Source organism: Ambystoma mexicanum, chromosome 10, assembly GCF_040938575.1.
Source record: "Ambystoma mexicanum isolate Mex_15411 chromosome 10, UKY_AmexF1_1, whole genome shotgun sequence".
NCBI classification, from domain to species: domain Eukaryota; kingdom Metazoa; phylum Chordata; class Amphibia; order Caudata; family Ambystomatidae; genus Ambystoma; species Ambystoma mexicanum.
The window spans coordinates 967,759,060-967,777,352 of NC_090932.1; the positions used below are offsets into that span (position 1 = coordinate 967,759,060).

The following is an 18,293-nucleotide window of genomic DNA, read 5'->3' on the forward strand; positions in this document are numbered from 1 at the left end:
GTTAATGTTAAAGGTTACTTGTACTATGCCCTATCACCACCGGAGTGGTTCCCTGCTCTAATTACCACATATAGGAAACATGTACACTTATTATTTACAGTACTACAACACGGCAAAACGGTGGTGCAAACGATATTTTTAAAACGTATTATTATTATAATCCGGTTTTTGACGTGGAACCGGAGGATGAATTTCACATTCGGTGCAGGTGCATATCTAAATGTATGATAGGCAAAGTCTTCACTCACATTACCAGTCAATGTAAACGTACCGGCATACATTGGACATCAGTGGTACCCTGCCCATGAGGTACAAGACATTTCCAAGAAGTACACACCTCGTGCCCTATATATATGCCCAGGTGTGCCGGGACCGGAAATGAACGGGCACAGGCGGCTATATTTACGTATGAAAAATAAATAAACAGGGCGGAGGCAAGAAGCTGTGATTCGGTCGGGGGTTGGCTTGAGTCTGAGCACGGGAGGACGGCAGGAGGATCCTTCCGCTCATCTCCTCTGTGGAGCGGCTCCCCCCTCTCCTGATGCCGCCGCTGCTGCCGAGTCCCGCCCAGGAAGCGCAGACAGCCGCTGAACTCTCAATCCTAGGGCGGCTGATCGGCAGCGTCTCCGAGGCAGAGCCCCGGGCCCCGGGCACCGCTAGCCGCTGCAGCACCATGTCTCCTCGCAGCCCGCCCCCTGCGCGCCCCTAGGCCGGCGCCGCCTCCCCCCTCCGGAGACACACCGCGGCTGGAGGAGCAGGAGCAGCAGCACCGTGCCAGCCTCGGCTTGGGCGGACCTCAGCGCCGGGTCAAGGCAATAAAGAGCAAGGGGGAAGTTTCTTGTCCTTTTTCGGCAGAAAGGAGTCAACATGGCGAGCGACTCCCCGGCTCGCAGCCTGGATGAGATAGACCTGTCAGCGCTCAGGGTGAGGAGAGCCCGCAAATAATGCATCTTCCCGGCACTGGCGGCTGCTGCTGGGATGCTGCAGCTGCATTTCTGCAATGCTTTCTCTATTGTCCTATTTGCAGTGCTCCCAAGCGTTGCACCTGCTCTATCTATCTATATGCTTATATATCGCTGCACACAAATACAGTCTCGTCAGTTTGGTTGTGGCCGATAACGCAGTGATAATTTTTTACTGTTCTTTATTTTCTAAGCGTTCCAATCAAAGCTTTGACAAACTGACATGTGTGTTTCTTCACCATCGTGCCACCGCGTTATTAGGAGAATCGTGTTGATTGTGTGTGCAACTATAGCCTCGATGTCTTGTTATGATGACACAGTGGCCGGTGTTTTGTTAGCAGTAAGCGTGCTGTGCGTTGGGGGTGCACCCACAGCGTGCCCGGCTGGCTGTCAGCGACCCACTGTGCCTGCTCTGGCAGTGATGGCTGCAATTGTCGCCTTTCTCCTTCAGCCCTGGCATCGCCGTCTCCGTTTCGCCTCCCGTGGCATTCCAAAGCCTCGCCTGCGAATCCCCTCTCCCTGTCAGCGCCGCATGCAACCAGGTGGAGCGGTTTGAAGGGAGTGGGTCCGTGGGTGGGAATTTCTGTTCAGACATTTGACATTTCATGGCATGTCAGGGTCAGCTTCCACAAAGCTCCCCTGATCAGTCTACACGGCCTGCAGCGAGAACCGAGTCAGCTGCCGCTGTAACATTATATAAACCAGCACATGCTTGCTGTAGAGTCCATCTTGATGTTCCATTCATATAAAATTAAAACATCAGAAGCCTTGATTTTTTTGCCTTAACGAGTCCCTCTGTCGGTGGTGGCTGAGGGCAGTTCCATCGTTCCTACAGACCCACTGCCTGCATTTTGCTGCTTGATGAAATGTGATGTTTATAGGCTGTTGCTCTGAAATATTTTGGGGACGTTATTGTTCTCTTAAACATATAAAGGACTATTATTATATCAGTAATCTGGGACCCCAGAATCCTACCCAGTATAACCATGCTTGCGCTCTAAGCCAAGTAACTTGTATTATTATGTTTTCAATATTCTAATGGGAGGTTTTAATCGATGTTTTTTTTCCCCCCACGTGGATTTAGTTTTTTAATGAAACATAACATCCCCTTTTTTGTGTATATGCTGGAGGTTCCAAAATGTCTTTTGTTTGAAACCCTTGTATACAAATTGGTGGACCAGGCTCCTCGAGTCCTGCCGCGGAGTCGCTGATCCAGTAAGAGTTAAGACGGACACAGCGGCTTCAATTCTGTGAATGAAACACCCATGCATGCTGCATGACAACCAGCCAGGTGGATCGCTACAGCCAGCATGCACCCTTTAAATGGGTCCCTTTGGGCATCTCGTCAGATCCGCGCTCCCTAAATGTCTTCTTCCAATTAGCCGACTCCCTTAGCATTGAGGATCGGGATGCTTTCCAGCATTTTTATGCACAACCTGTTCCTCATCTTTTTTCCTGACAACTAGTGCAGGCGGCAACCGGCCCTGCTAATTTTAGCCGCGTGCCTGCAGTAGATAAAGGAATCTGAAAATCATTCTCGGAGGTCCTTAATTAACGTGATGATGTTGGGGAGTCTGAAACCTTCCCCGGTGTCTGGATCAGAATCCAATACTAAATGTGCTGCCTGAGCAAAAAAAATGTCTTTGCTGAATAATTTTATAACCTTTGCAAACTGCCATTTATTTGGGAATAAAGAAATGGGTCACATAGCGTGGGTATTAAATCCTATGCTGTGTTAGCCAATGCATAATGTAAACCAGATTTCCTTCCGTGAATAAAGACCCCCATGCGTTATTTGGCCTGTTAAGTGATTGGTTATCACGGTACTCTCCAAGCCTCTAATGGTCATGCTCGCGAAAAACACAATGGACCCCGTTTATTTGGTAGAATAACATTAATAAGATTTGGAATTTTTTTTCTGCACACCTTGGAAGCAAGGCGACGCGGAGCAACACAGGTTTGATCCCAGAGTCCGCGACTAGGAACCTCTGGGTTATTAAGCACATTATAAATAACCAATAATAATGTTTAGCCCCACTTTAAAAATATGTTCCTTTGTAAATTTGCCTTGGCCGTCCCATTAGGAAAGTGAGTAAAACGTGAATGTTAGCATGCCATATTCCATTCTGGAGATGGTAATCTAGTCTTGCTTTTTTCTTTGACTTCTGGGACCTGTAGTCCTGAATTCCCCCCCCCCCCCCAAAAAAAAAACAGAACTAATGTTCAAGTATTTACAGAAATAAACATGGCTGGGCTACCGTCGCGTCAATGCAGTGGAGTATGTTATAACCTCTGTGCACGTGGTCGGCGTCTTATAGGAATATAGCCAGAGGCGTAGCCAGGATGGTCTAGCAATTGGGGCCTGAAGCTAATGTAGTTGGGCCCACTGCACTGACAAAAATATCTGTAAATACCCACACAGTGCTGCTGAGTGGGCATTTATAGATATTCGGTGAGCCTTGCCCCTTAGGCCCTACCCTGTCTACGCCTCTGAATATAGCCTGGCATGGTTTGTCCATAGCTATTGCATGGGTTCCCTTAGCTGTCTGTGTCCCCTTTGTCTAATAAGGTGGTCCGCGTATGCATGCAGGTATTTGGCTTCTGAGGACAATAAGGCGAATGCTGGGCCCATTCGGTGTCCCATTAAATATAGGACAAGTATTGCTTGTTGCATGTGGTACACTTAGCTACTCTACTGTGGTGGAAAAAGGATTTAGTGAGAAGGTTTTTAGAGCGTCCTTCGACGAAGGAAGAGCGCAGGCCATTCTGTTGGCAGTGGCATGTGGCTTCTGAGATCCCTACCTGAAACTGATGACTCTGTTGGGTGCCTCATTAAAATTGATGAGCAATTATTTAGAATTGGAAATGAAAGCAGTTGGCCTTTCAGATCGAAATATAAGATTTAGTAAGCTGCGCCCTGAAGGTGGCTTGAAGACACAAGATGGCATTCTCCTGGGTCTTAAGAAACTGCAGCAGTGTTGAGAACAGTACATTAACAAACATCATGGGCTGCTGAAGGTATGTTTTGCACAGCTGTGACAGATTAGGTTGAGATGCTCAATGCTTGGATCCCTGGTGCAGACTGCTGCAATTCTATTTCACTGTGTTTCCAGCAATTCATTGTATTGCAGGTTGTTCTTGGACATGGGTTCAGGGCAAAACAATGTCTTGCCTGCAATTTCCCGATTCATTTAACAAGGTTAATTTGTGTGTTGGTGAGATCACAATGCACCCTGAGAAAAGGGCAAGTAAATTGATTTCTGTAACTGTTGGAGTTACTGAAGCAGAGTTGCATTTTTATATTGGGCTGATGACATGTGTTTGATGCCTCTAGAGCAAGTCATCCTCACCTGGTCTTGCAAATTCACTCTGTTGAAAAACGAATAATTGTTGGAAACTAACAATTACTTTTTTGTGCTTCCAATTGAGGTATGCGCAGGATCCAGATATGCGCAGGATCCAGGTTATCACGCGATTCAAAGTCTACCATTAAAACTAGGTGCGGCCAAGTTCATCTGCATTTCCAGCAATATTCTTTCATTCTAACCCATCAGTCTCTGCACGATGCAGCGTTTTCCGCCACTTTGAAATGACAGGCTATAAAACAAGTTAATTCCCACTTTGGCCAGATTGTCCTGCAACACCTGATCTGTAACAAAACACGGTGGTGGTGTTACTCCAAAATACAGCTGATTGAGTCTGGCAAGGGTGGTACAGTCTGAGGCCATTTCAAACTAAAACTAACTTTTATCATTGTTGCTAATGTGCAATTTGGTTTGCATTGCCTTGGACGGTCATGGGAGCCACCATATATGTACTGGTGTTTTGTGGCACCGAAGACCCAGCAATGGACAAAAGGGTTTAGGTTTGATAACATAATATCTGGAAGTAACCTTTGAACCATTTTGTCACATGTATACTTGGTTTAATAAGGGCAGAGTTGTATACTTGGCATACTAAATTCAGAGTTATGTAATAATCTATCACTGGGAAATCATGTTTGCACTGACAAATGGTTTCATGACGAGTGTAGGGTAGTGAAACCACCAAGTTCTTCCATGGATGGTGTTGGGTAAACTAGAGTTAGGAGCAAATTGATAGGGTGCAATATGGATCCAGAGATTTTAAGAGCTCCCTAAATGCGAGAGAATGCTTTTGATTGTTGGAACGTAAGCCATTTCGAAGGTAATGTTACCAGAATGTGATAGGAAACCACCAATCTAAGTGGCATATTTGAGACAAGAGCAAGAGTGTGTGTGTTCTATATAGACCTAGTTGACATGGCATGCATCATCCTTGTTATCAGGCTCAGACGGCCTGTAGCTCAAGTGCGCAAATCCAGCGCAGAAAGAGCTACATGCACCTGGTCAGTGCAGGGTGCTCACATTTGTGCATGTCTCATGCACTGTAGTCTCTCCTTCACAAGCCTGCCTTCCCTCTCGCTTGTGCGCCCATTGTCTACATGCTAGCACCAATAAGGTAATGTGGGCATCAAAGTCTGGAGAGCGAGCAGTCTTACATGTTAGTGCTGCATGCATGATGTTTACTTCTCCAATCAGCCTTATGACATTTGAGGCACCTTATGGTTACCTGTTTTTTGCCTGCCTGCCCCAGCACCGGAAGTACCAGATCATCACCAGAGCCCATCGCTAGTGAGTGGGGACGCGTTGGAAAAGGGGGGTTATGTTTCTGCCTTTGCCTGTGTGTCTCTGCCGTGTATTTATTTTTGCCTTTATGGTGACTGTTCCCATCTGTGTACCTACCAATGGGCCACTGAACCAATTTATCCTCCTGTTTGTGTTTGTGTGTTCATTGTGGAATTGGCAACATTGAGCAAATATGTGCGTTATTGCGCTGTTGGGAAAATCTCCACAAACGTGCAATACTGCATCTTTTTGAACACTCACCGGCAGGCCTCAAAATAAGCACCAGCCATTGGGGTGATAATTGACTCCCGCCTCGTAAGAAATGGTGTGCTGTGTGTATGTGGAGAGCTGATGGGGCAAGTGACTTTTCATGATTGGTTTGGCGCTTTAAACTTGAAATGTTTACCCTTACCCTGTGACATTGATGCACCGTAGAAACTGCAACTATATGCACTGCTGCAACATTATGGAAACTGGAAAAGGTGTCTACTGCAGCATTGTTCAAACTTGAGATATATTCAAAAGGGCTATTTGCTGAAGGGTAATTTGTGTTTTTGGCATTAGGACTAGGCCATCCTTCTGCCTGGGGCTATTATATAAAACATGCTAAGATGTTATATGATGTGCTGACGTTTGAATCTGTTATTTTCGCGCGATGAAAAGCTAGCTTCGAGGCGGTTATCTTTATGGGGCAGAAATGGTCCTGTTATATATTGATATGGGGGTGAATGTGCATCCTTGAGACATAATAATGCAGACTCTAGGAGACATTGGAGTACTGGCCCCAGGGTCCCAGAAGAAGCAGCATACTGTCCTGTTTTATTCAATAAAATCAGGGCAATACTCCCAAGAAGGCAAACTAGCAAGTAACAGGTATACATGCATGTGTTTGACATTTTATGCCACTTACGCTACTCTGGTGATGTGTTCAGATCAGCAGCATTAGCAGAACCTTCCACAAAGAGGACCCCCTCCAGTTGGGCTGCCTAATGTGAAGACCACCTACATTATAAAATGCTTTGTTTGATTCGCGGGGAATTGCTACGTACTTGATTTATGGGAATTGCTAGATACTTGGAATTGCTAAGTATTTGTGTTTCAAGAAAAGCTAACATTTGTGTTCAAATTAAATTATATTTTTAATTGAATAAAAATGAGGCACTCGGTAGTGATTGCCACGTTTTTACTCTCAACTTCTTAAAATCCCCTCTCACCTCAAATTCTGATCTGGGGCAGTGTCCTGGTGCTGAATGGCCATTTGGGGTTCTGTCCACTGTAGTGTTGTTCACATGGCTTCTATATGTGAGCTTGCTTTGTGTTGAGGTTTTTCTATGTTTCGGCCCAATTGCCATGATGCCACATGCCTCTCTAAATGTCCCAGTTGCAGGAATTTTCCCAAGTTTCAATTGACAAGGCAAATGTACCTGTAAAGTTGCTTTTCAATTCTACCTATTTTGAGTAAAAGTTACTGGGGAATTGCTGCTTAAATTGCCACTTCTTCAACACAGATTTCTTAAGTCTTTTTTAGGCTTTTAAAACACTGGTTTGCTAAATTTTCACCATAAAGCATCCCGTAAAACATTCATTTTATCCTGTTTAGTTTTAATCGTCATTATTGGCTCTGTGCTTTAGGATTCACCATTTGTGATGAAGTTAAACGGCCAGTAAAACACCCGTCCTCTATCAAAAAGCTACACAATACTTTACAAATGTGACTTAATTTTGTTGTCCCAGACTATTTGTTTTGTCACTGTGCAACCCTGCCTTCATCTTCATCCTCCATTTCAGTAAATTCCTCTTTTTTAATGGGGAAATGTCTCTACTTAAGTGTACCTACAGACATCTGCATTAGTTGAGACCACTTTGCCCAAGGAATCATAGTGGCAGAGTTTAAAATGGAAGGACAGATTTTTTTGTGTGCAACAGCAGGGATAACCCGAGATGTAAGCAAGTGGGGAAATATAAGGGGGGGCAAGAAGCAATTACCATAAGAAACATTAGTGTGACTCCATATTGCCCTTTTTAATATTTAAAAAAAGGCCCAATTCATTTTCCTTGATCAGTTTTCAAATAGTTGGTCAAATCATATTTCCATTAGCAGCAGGTATGTATCCTCGGTTAAACTTTTGAGCAATGGTATACAAACACAATTTCTTTGTAGGAAATTACTTATTTGTATTCCCGCCTGTGTCAGAAAATAACTTGAAGGCAAAATGAAACAATGGAACAGAACTTTGTCTAAGTCTCAGACACAGGTCTTTATTATAGCGGTTTATCTCAACACTGTTGTACAATCTGTCATGTGAACCACCTGCCCTCTCATTATCTGTCTGTGTTTGCCCTCCCCCATTTAAAAGGGATGTCCACGTATTCTCTTACAGCTGTTCCTCGGCTATATAACATGCTAAAACTTGTTCTGTAAGAACAAGCGGACAGCTAAATCCATATATGGGCTTTCACTGTAATTGCAAACTCCGGATTTCTAAAGCAAGACCTGTTCGCAGTTTTCTGTTTCAGAGAACCTATGTCAATACGGCTTCCAAAGCCTACAATATTTAATACAGAGCTCACAATAGATCCTTTTCTTACATACTTCTCTTAAACACCCTCTTAATCTGCCATGTCTATAGCTAACATTTCTCTAATCACATGTTCTTGCATAATAAAAGCATTTGAGGTAGATTTTGTAGTTTCTTGTGATCTGAGATATGAGGCTAATGTTTGGCACAAAGCAGTTACACAAACATATGAATAGAAAGATGGCTAATAAAACAAAAATAACAGAATACTTTTAACCCAAACGTCGAAATGAAGGACCATAGAGATCCACTGATATCTAATGTGCCCACAGGGAAGTGTGTTTGCCCTGCAATACTCGGGAGATTATAGATGGCATGCCACACTGAAGGGGGGCGAGTTGGGTATAAATGAACAACATTTTTCTCCGATAATTTCACAAACTTCTCTTTTCTCTGCCAACATCATATCAAGTACTACTCTATTCTGCATTTCTACAAGATGCATAGCTTTTATCTCAACTGTGATCTTAGCAACAGCATTCAATGTTTCACCTATAGTGGCTTCTAGCAGTCGTGACAGTGTGTATATATCTCTGGAGTTAACAGATGGGCCATACCTGGGAATTATTGCTTTAAGAATATCTCCCATTACCTGTGGTCCAGTATCATCCTGTATTAATTATGCTTTTTCTGCTTGAGAAAAGGCCAGTAATGGCAGGCAGCACACATCCCATGTGGCATCGCCCTGCCCAGTAAGGGGTAACCAGGAATATGCATTGGTTGCACAAATTAAACTATACTGATTCACCTATATAGAGAGGACCATTTAACACCCTGGCTGGTAGGTGGAACGTATAATTGCAGTTCAAGGTAAAACCCATATTCTCTGTACCATCCTAAAACAGTATTATTCCTTATATTAAGAGCTGGTGCAAAGGAAGGCAGTTGAGAGGCTGCATTCCTGTAAACTGACATGTTTACAGGGAAGGACCATTCCTGCCAAAGAAACAAGTCCATTAGCGGGAAGTTTCCATTAGACAACCCTTGCAAGTCTTTCTTTTTTAGGAGCTTTTCATAAAGATATTGATATAGGATCCCAGGCGAGTTTCGCTTAGTGCTACCTAATTTAGCAAATATGCCGAAGATGGGGGGGCCTTTTTGTCCCATGTGAAGTTAAAACCACTCTCACCCCACAGTTGTGAGCTACTCCAAAGGCATACTGGCTATCAGTAAAAATAGTATCTACAAGACCAGAGCTTAACTTGCAATCTCTGGTAAGGGCAAATTCCACAATTTCAGCTGTGTGTGCTGAGATATCCTGCAAGCATCACCAATAATTTTCAATGTTGTAATAACATATGCTGCCATAGTTGTACCATTTTTCAATTTAAACACGGCCCATCTACAGACAATGTACCATCATGTTTATCCATTGGAGTGTCCACCAAATCAACCCTTCTCCTCATCGTTATTGGGACACAATCATGCATTACTTTTTTTAAATTCATCCGATGGGAGGGGTAGCAAGGTGGCAGGAGTGCTCTGAAACACTTGTTTATGAGTGCGATAGAAATATAATATCAATTCAATGTTTGGGGCTAATAACGTCAGCTCGTATCTTGTTAACCTGAAATTTGACGGGTGTGTTTTTGTTTTATTCAACAAAATATCAATTCCATGTGGCACAGAAAATGTAACTTGGTCTCCCAATATTATGGCATCGTCCTGTTTCATAGAAAGAGCTGGAGCCACTACACCCGTAAACAATTTGGAAGTGCTTTTGCCACTGGGTCCAATGTAGAATAATAATATGCACACCGTCTGTATTTTTCCCCCTGGTTGTTGAGTTAGTACAGATAATGCACAGCCTTGTTTTTCATGCACAAACAACATACAAGGTTTAGTATAATCAGGGGTGCTCAAATCAGGTGTGTTACACAATGCAGATTTTAGAACATCAAAACGTTCCTGCTAAGCAGCAGTCCATGGCAAGGGAACTGGGGTGCTGCTCAGTGTTGGTTCTAGCAATGGCTTTGCTAGAAGCGAAAACTTAGGAATCCACTGTCTGCTAAATGAAATTGTTCCCACAAATCATCTAAGATCCTTCTGTGTGATGGGGACAACTATGTTCATTATATCTTCTATGCACTGAGGGTGTAGTCTATGCTCTCCTTTTGACAATAGATGTCCTGCAAAGTCTTCAGCAAATCCATTCCCAACAGGTTTAAAGCACATTTATTAGAAACATGCTGAGCCATGCAAGATATTGGACAAATGCTAAACTGTACAGGTCAGATATTGGACTTTGAACGCAATTATTGTAGAATCCACTGAAGTATTTACTTTCCCCGAGAGGGGAATATGGGCCACAAGTTTGTGGGAAATTGATGTATTGGACACACCTGTATCAAGGAGGAATGTTACCTGTTTGCCTTGCACTGTAGCCTTTTATAAATGGCCCCTTTGAATCTACAGGAATACTTATGCGCCTTTTTCCCCCTCCAGGGCAGCTCTATGCTGTGTAATTTATTGCACTATAATCCTGTACATAATATTCCCTAGCTGAATATTGCTGGTCTTGCCTAGCTTCAAAATAATTATGCTGTTGCTTATTATTCTCTGCTGATGTCCCAGTGTATGTTATACTGTTCCCAGCCTCAGTTCTTACAAAAGTCCCATTGTCATTCCTCGGCCATAAGAATGTCCTCGCCTTCTCCGCTGCAATGGGCATTCCCTTATCCAATGGTCTTCTTCCTTGACGAAATAACACCCAGTGTATATCGTACCTGCTCCATTATATGGCGGGGCACTAGCACCTCTTTTCCCCCTTCCCCACTCTATACATTATTCTTCCCCTTTGCATACGCACATTACCTCTGCGTCTTTCTGGAAAAGGCTGTGGCAAAAGTGCTCTGGTTTTCAATTCCGTAATTTTCTTCTCTTTCTCCCCTTTATCTTTTAGCATGGCAATTTGCATAATATCTAGACATTGTCAGAATCTGGGCAGCAGTTTGAGTTGGCCATGTAGACTCATAGGGTTGTATAACATTCTTTAGGTGAGGCAACAATCCCTCTACAAAATGCAAACAAAAGGCTTTCTGTCCCTGCGGCATAGCCATGTCCATTCCACCAAACGAGGTAAATGCTTCTTCTCTTTCTGAATAATATCTTTCAACTGACTCCCCTTCTTCCTGACTTTAATTAGTCAATGTTTCCCAATTCATTTGCTTGCGGGGAACCACTTGCTGGATACGTGCTATCAATGGTGCTGGAGGAGCTGTTATTTCCTTTGACAATTCTCCAGTCTTGCCTTTTTCTTTTGCTGCCTCTGCCATCTCATCCGTCTAATGGGGGCAGGGGGGTCTAAACTATCCTGCATTCTGCATTGGCACCATATATCTGCTGGCAGAATACATTAGAACAACTGATCTATATCTCCCAATGTGAGTGGACCTGTTTTAGTACCCGGTCTATCTGGGTGTACCACTGTTCTGGATTTTGTCTAATATCTGGATAATCTTTGGTAAAAGACAGTAATTCCATACGGTTCTAAGGAACATAAAGCTGGTGAGTCAGGTTCTCGGTATCCAACCCAGGCACCTCTCTCATTGGAAATGCTCGAGTTACCATAGACTTTGTTTGGGCATTTATGATTCATAATAAAAATGTTGACAGATTGCAGGACATCATTTTGGCTCAAGTTTATACTCCTTAACTGCTTGGTCTATGTCCTCATACTTATCTGGCAGGGGATACACTTCCTCCTTGAGGTTTAACCATTTATAAAGCTACCACATGTGTTTGTTCAGCCTTTGTGCTATTGCAAATACAAGTGTATCTCACTCCTGGGGGCACACATACTTTAGCCTGTTCCACTCCCAGTAGGCCATTTTTTTAATCCATGCTAAGTCTGCCTTTTCTGTGGTTTCTTTGTCATGGGCTGTAATTTTACAGCACGATGTGGCGAGATCACCTCATCACCAGGTACCCGATATGGAGGGTGGAGGCTTTTTTACCATTAAACATTCTAACAATGGATCTGTCTCATCCTCTTAAGATCTTTTGTGATTCTGGCATCTGTGCTGAGGGTTGAACCCTGGCTACATACACACCCTTCATTCTTTATTAAATCTTCACGGTTTCCCTTTTCGTAATGCTTTAATTTCTTTTTATTATCAAATGCGCACACTTTAATTTGTGCGCCTTTCAAAGATTTCTGTCTAGAAAAATCTTCTGATTGCTTGTAGACTTCCCATTGTAGGGGCCTGATAGCCTTATCACCCTTAGCAGTTAACCCTTTCCATACATATCCTATTATTTCTAGGTCAAAAGAACCATGCACTGGGAATTGCAAATCAGGGTTGTTGGCGGTGTATTTATGGCATTTATGCAAAAACACTACCCTCAAGCCTTTTTTGATCATTAGCTCTCATCCTAGCATTCCTTCCAGTGGAGTAGACACATTCTATTTCCTGTTGACTCTTATATCATTTGAACCCCATCTCTTTATCGATTTCTTTGTACCTTGTTTCCCCTTTTCTTTTGTGATCACATAAGCTGCTTTGATAGTGTCCCACTTTAAATACATTGTGGCCACAATTAATGCAGTCTCAATACTCATTTCATGAGTCCTCCATTCCATGGTTTCAGCTGTGTACCCAGAGTGTATTTCCCTATGGTTCATCTTATCGGCGAACTTCCATAGAAATACATTATATTTCTAAGCGTATTCCCCTATGGCTCATTAACAGTATGCTTTCCACGGGGAACACGTATACAAAGTTGGAAATGCCCATAGACGGGTGCACACTCTACCACCATTTCCAACACAATTTGCGTATTAGTACGCCACTAATCCCTTCCAAAGAGTGATCTATTTGCAAAAAATGTAAATTCCAGACAAAGGACCTTGTTTTTATTGAATTTCTTTTTATTTCGTTTGTAAACTAATTATCATGGAAACATATCTACAACATATACAATACGATTTATTGATTGTCCATACTTAAAAACCAAGTATAAATCACATACATATATCACACCAACCAGTGAACACATATCACCCTTCATTCATCCCATCGACTTTCATCCCCATTCATACCCACAACCTTGCGTACTTGTGCAAAAAAAGCAGTGTAATCTATTCTAAAAACAGCATATCTATATTGTAGATATTTCACTACTGAATATTTGTTTGTTTACAAATAAAGTGCATGAAGCTCAATCCTAGATGTGGAATATGTTATAAATTGGTTTGCAACATATAGTAATTGCCACACATTTCTTTCAATGTAAACCCAAGTGAGAGCCAACTCGCCAAATGGAGGTTGAGTCTAGGTTATGTCTACTCGAGTTTCGGGCAACTAGATGGTAAATACAATTTCCATTTAGTGCACCTCATCAGGACACATATTTTAAAAAAAATAAAAAGTGCAATTCAAGTTGATGAAAATATATAAAATGCAATCCAATAATTGATATGTAGATTCTTTCAGCTTGCAATTTTCAACAATTGTGTCGGTCAGATGTATTACTAAAAACAGAAGATTAGAGAGAAAAGGGAAGAGAAAGGACAAAGTAAACCACTGTACTCTAGACATTTTTACCACTATACCTCTCTGGTTGTAAATACTTATTCTTTTCAAACACAGGGTATTCTACTTTATCTAGTCAATAATCCTGAACTAATTGGGAGTATTGTTTGAACTGAATCAGTTTGTATTTACTAACATAGAAGAAAAAATCAAATCCTCTTCTAGTAATTTACGGAAGGGTTGGTGTGACTGACTGTTACTGACACCAGTAGGCCACAGGCTCACCACATTACCCCACTACACCACCACGCCGTGATTGTGGAACATACTGTGCTATATTCTTCTTTTACCACATGTCCCTAGCGATGTCCACACAATCAAAGACAGTTCAAAGGAAACAGCAATGAATTGTCTAGTGTATCCATACTCCAGGTAGGTTATCAAGCTATAAAACATTCCAAAGCCACAATTGTTTTGAGTCTTACCAACTGCCTGGCAGGAGTGAACACCCTGAGTGTGCTGTGACGTGCAGGCCCATGCGTCAGGGAGAAGGTTTGTACCGTGTCACTGTAAACAGACTTGGTCTTGCATATTACCTCTGTTTGATACTTTATTGCATCTATGACATAAAGATATATATATATATATATATATATATATATATATATATATATATATATATGGTGTCACAGTGCTGTGTAAGCCTCATTGATCAGCTGCTTAATTAAGGTCAAAAGTCAATCTATTACACACAATGACAAGAGAAATTGTGTTGGAACGACAAAAGGCCATACCTTACAACAAAGATGTATTTAAATTGTATTTGTTCACACGGACCCTGTTGCTGGCCTCAGCTGGGTGGGAAACTGGTGGTAAAAACACCCAAGTGCAGGGCCAGTACTCCTCCTATAAATGGATGTTACGTGATCTTGCCTCTTTTACTGCATTAGTGAGTCCACTGTGACTTGTTTATGGAGCACACTTATGCGGACCGAAAATTAGGGAGAAAAAGAGAAGAAGGGAGGGGGCCGGAGAGAGAGAAAGAGGATTAAAATTCAGAAAATTTGACTCATCGGTGTGCTGCAGCATGGCTCTCAGCCACTGAGTCCGCCCTCGTCGGCCATGTGCGGCCGCCAGCACGAGTGTCCCAAGAGGGTCAGCAAAGCCGGTTGCTGTCCCCCAGGGATGCCCCCCCGTCGGCCCTCGCAGCCACACAGTCTGGGGCAGAGCAGATGGCTCACCAGAGGCCGCCTTCATTCACTAAAGCCAAAAGGCTAGAGATCTCATAATTCCTACATGAGATGGAAATTATCCTCAAACGCGAGGATTTTTACGAGCCCCTGTCCCAAATCGGCACCAGTGTTTACATACCTTTCACACTGCTCACGCCGACTGGGACAAGTGAATTTCCTCTCAGATACGGCCTGCACTAGTATTCGCCTGGTGCGGGTGTTCACCTTTTTGAGCTCAAATTACAATCTGTGTTTTCGCAAGAGACCCCAATGTGTGGAAAAGCGCCACTGTTAACGTTCGGACCTATCTTCTGTCACATGTCTGCCCAATGATGTTTGTTAAAGGGCAAGTGCTTCTGCAAAAAAAAAAACAGGCCAAATGAAAATGACCTTGTATTGAATGCAGCTGTGACAAATGCCTGCCCAGTTCCTTCATGGACCCAAAAACTCTACAGCCACCGCACAGGGAAACCGGGAGAGCAACTGACAGAGTGCCCAAGGTGGTAACTCCAAATGAGACACAGGCAACCAACTCTGCTACCGCTGCAGCAAAAGGGGCCATTGTATGTCCTCATTCAAACCGGTTTCATGAGTATTTAATCTAAGGATCCATCTTTTCTCTAGTTTGGTTAGCCTATATTGCATCAAATATTGGCTGCTATCTGGTGTCAGTTGGTCTATTACCCATTGCAGATCTTCCTCAGTGTGATTTTCCGTCATGTAATGTTGGACCGTGGGGGCGGTTATACATTTGTACGGATGCGTGACCTATGTTCGCTAATCGGACTGACACTTTACTTGTGGTCATCCCTACATATAGCTGGTCACACGGACAGCGTATCACATAGATAATGTTGCTGGATTGACAGTTTGTAAATTGTCGAAGTTGCCAGTTAAATGTGCCGTGCCTAAACCTGGTGTTTTTTTAGGTTAAATGACACATGCTGCATTTACCACATGAGTAGTGACCCAAAATGCGTTCTTTATCATGGCTCCAGGCAGCTCTCAAGCTGTTCTGTGAGAAGTTAGTACTCACAGTTTGTAACCTTGATTGTATCAAATGGTCGCAAAGATTCTTGGATTGTGTGAGCGCAAATAAAGGAAGGCCACTGGTACATCCTGTGCTGGTCACTAGGTTCCAATGTTTTTTAATTAACTTTATTTTCTGCACAGTTTGTGGTGAAAATGTTGTCACACACACAAATCTATCTGTCTCAGATTTTTTCTCCCTTAAAAGATGTTCTCTCGGTGTCCAGCGCGCTCTCTTAGCCGATCTCTTAATAAGCTTGCGAGGGTACCCTCTCTCTAGGAGTCTAGTCCCCAGGGTATTGGGGTGTTGTTCATATTCGGTTACATTTGTACTATTACGCCAGAGCTGGAGAAATTGCCCATAGGGTAGATTATCCTTTTGGGAATGTGGCTGTTGACTAGAGTATTCAAGCAAGCTATTACGATCAGTCTCTTTCCTGTATAAAGATGTAAAAATACAGCCTTGTTTCTGCACAATAATCGGGTCCAAAAAAGGTAGCTGAGTGGTGTCCCAATGGCCCGTGAATGTGAGGTTGGATTTGCGCTCATTGAACCACAACAGAAAGCTTTTGAGTAGTTCTTCCGAACCTTTCCAAATGAAGAATGTATCATTGATACATCATTTCCAATGCGCAACGTGGTCACTGAATGGATTGTTATACACAAACTGGTCTTCAAATTGTCCCATATAGATATTCGCAAGACTCGGAGTGAAGGACGCCCCCATCGCTGTCCCATGTTTTTGAATGTAAATATCTTCTAGGAATTGGAAAAAGTTACTGCATAGAGCGAGCTCCAACAGATTTAATACAAACTGTGTAGGGATCCCAAGTGGTGTGGGGCGACCATTAAGTTTGCATTCAATGCTAGCCAGTGCTTTATTTTGAGGGATATTTGTATAGAGGGCAGTGATGGGCAGGGAACACAGCATTACATTTTCATAATATCAAACCGTTAAATATTATTCTGGAACAGTCTCACCTAATTTTCTGCAGTATTCTGTGCCAGTGATTCACCAGGAATGTAAATCCCTTTTCCTCACACCAACGGGGATCCTCAGTTGCAGGTATCAATCGTGTTGAAGTCAGCTGGTGAGTGAAGGTGTGGCTGCAAGGAAAACTTCTTGTCCCGATAATAGCAGTGTGCCTGATGCCCACCTTTGCCTGTTCTCCGACCTTGGCACGTTTAGTCTTCCTAACAGCAATGAGGTTTAATCGGGTAATGCCAATTGTGGGAAAATACTTATTTGTGTTTCTGCCTGTGTTCAGAAAATAACTTTAGGCAAAATAAAACACTAGAACAGAATTTTGTCTGATTCTAAGAGACACAGGTCTTTATTATAGCTGCAGCTTATCTCCACATGGTCGTGCAATCTGCCACGTGAACCACTTGCTCTCTCATTATCTGTCTGTGTCTGCCCTCTCCCATTCAAATAGGAGAGCATTTATACATTTTATAGCTGGTATAATCTTTCTAAAGGTCTTGGACAGGCTGAATCTGTACTTTGGCCAGGGCATTTATTTACTCTCGGGCAGCTATTCCTCTGCTATATAACATGCTAAAACGTGTTCTATAAGCACAAGTGGGCAACTGAATCCATACATAGGCATCCACTGTAATTGCAAATTCAGGATTACTAAAGCAAGACATGTTCACATTTTTCTTGCTCAGAGAACCTATGTCAAAAACATCTTCCAAAGCCTACAATATTTAATACACAGCTCACACTTTGAACTGAGAAATTGTTTTTCACTTGCAGTCCAACATGATTAACCGAGGTTCCGGCACTATGACTTTAATTGTTTTCGAGGCAAATGAAAATGATCTGACAAGCATCTATAGAGAATCCAGCAATGTAGGTCCATGCATACACCCTCCCCAATTAGAAGGTAGGATTTGTGAGAAGAACTTTTTCAAGGTTTTAATGACTTGTTGTGATCTTTTGGGAGTGAAAGCAGGTCTAATGCACTGAAATTCCAGAAAACATATTTCATAGTTCAAAAGCACTCTAACCTCAACGTGAATGACTGGCTTAAATTATTGGAACCTATACTGTTGGCAAACACCATCAATGTTATGATGGGTTTTAAAAGCATGAAAAAACAACCCATCTACCTGAAATGTGAGAGTAGAATATCCAAGTAGCTCTGAACTGGAATTGAACTTCCAGAGAATACTGGGGTGTGCTATGGTATGTGTGGCTTGTCTCAATTGGCCTATGCTTTTGTTGAGACAAGGACACCTTGTGTTAATTTATCAAGAATTCTGTCTGTGACTTTCAGCTTTGGCTAGTAGTGTTAATAGCAGTCCAAAGCGGTTCTTACAGTGACGAGAATAATCTATTTGCATCAATGAATAGGAAGTGTTATAA

At 42.6% G+C, this 18,293-nt stretch overlaps 1 protein-coding gene across 11 annotated transcripts in view; it reads left to right on the forward strand.

Annotated features, from left to right (window-relative positions):
* Positions 1-475: 475 nt before the first annotated feature.
* Positions 476-18,293, forward strand: part of TNIK (TRAF2 and NCK interacting kinase) — a 1,364,982-nt gene continuing 1,347,164 nt past the window's right edge. For 5 of the 11 annotated variants that reach the window (XM_069618745.1, XM_069618751.1, XM_069618748.1 and 2 more), the window contains exon 1: positions 477-924. In XM_069618745.1, the coding sequence (XP_069474846.1) occupies positions 868-924 (57 nt within the window). In that variant the 5' untranslated portion in view covers positions 477-867. Of the gene's footprint in view, positions 925-18,293 lie in introns of all 11 variants that reach the window. The other 6 variants (XM_069618752.1, XM_069618753.1, XM_069618754.1 and 3 more) reach the window with 2 other exon arrangements.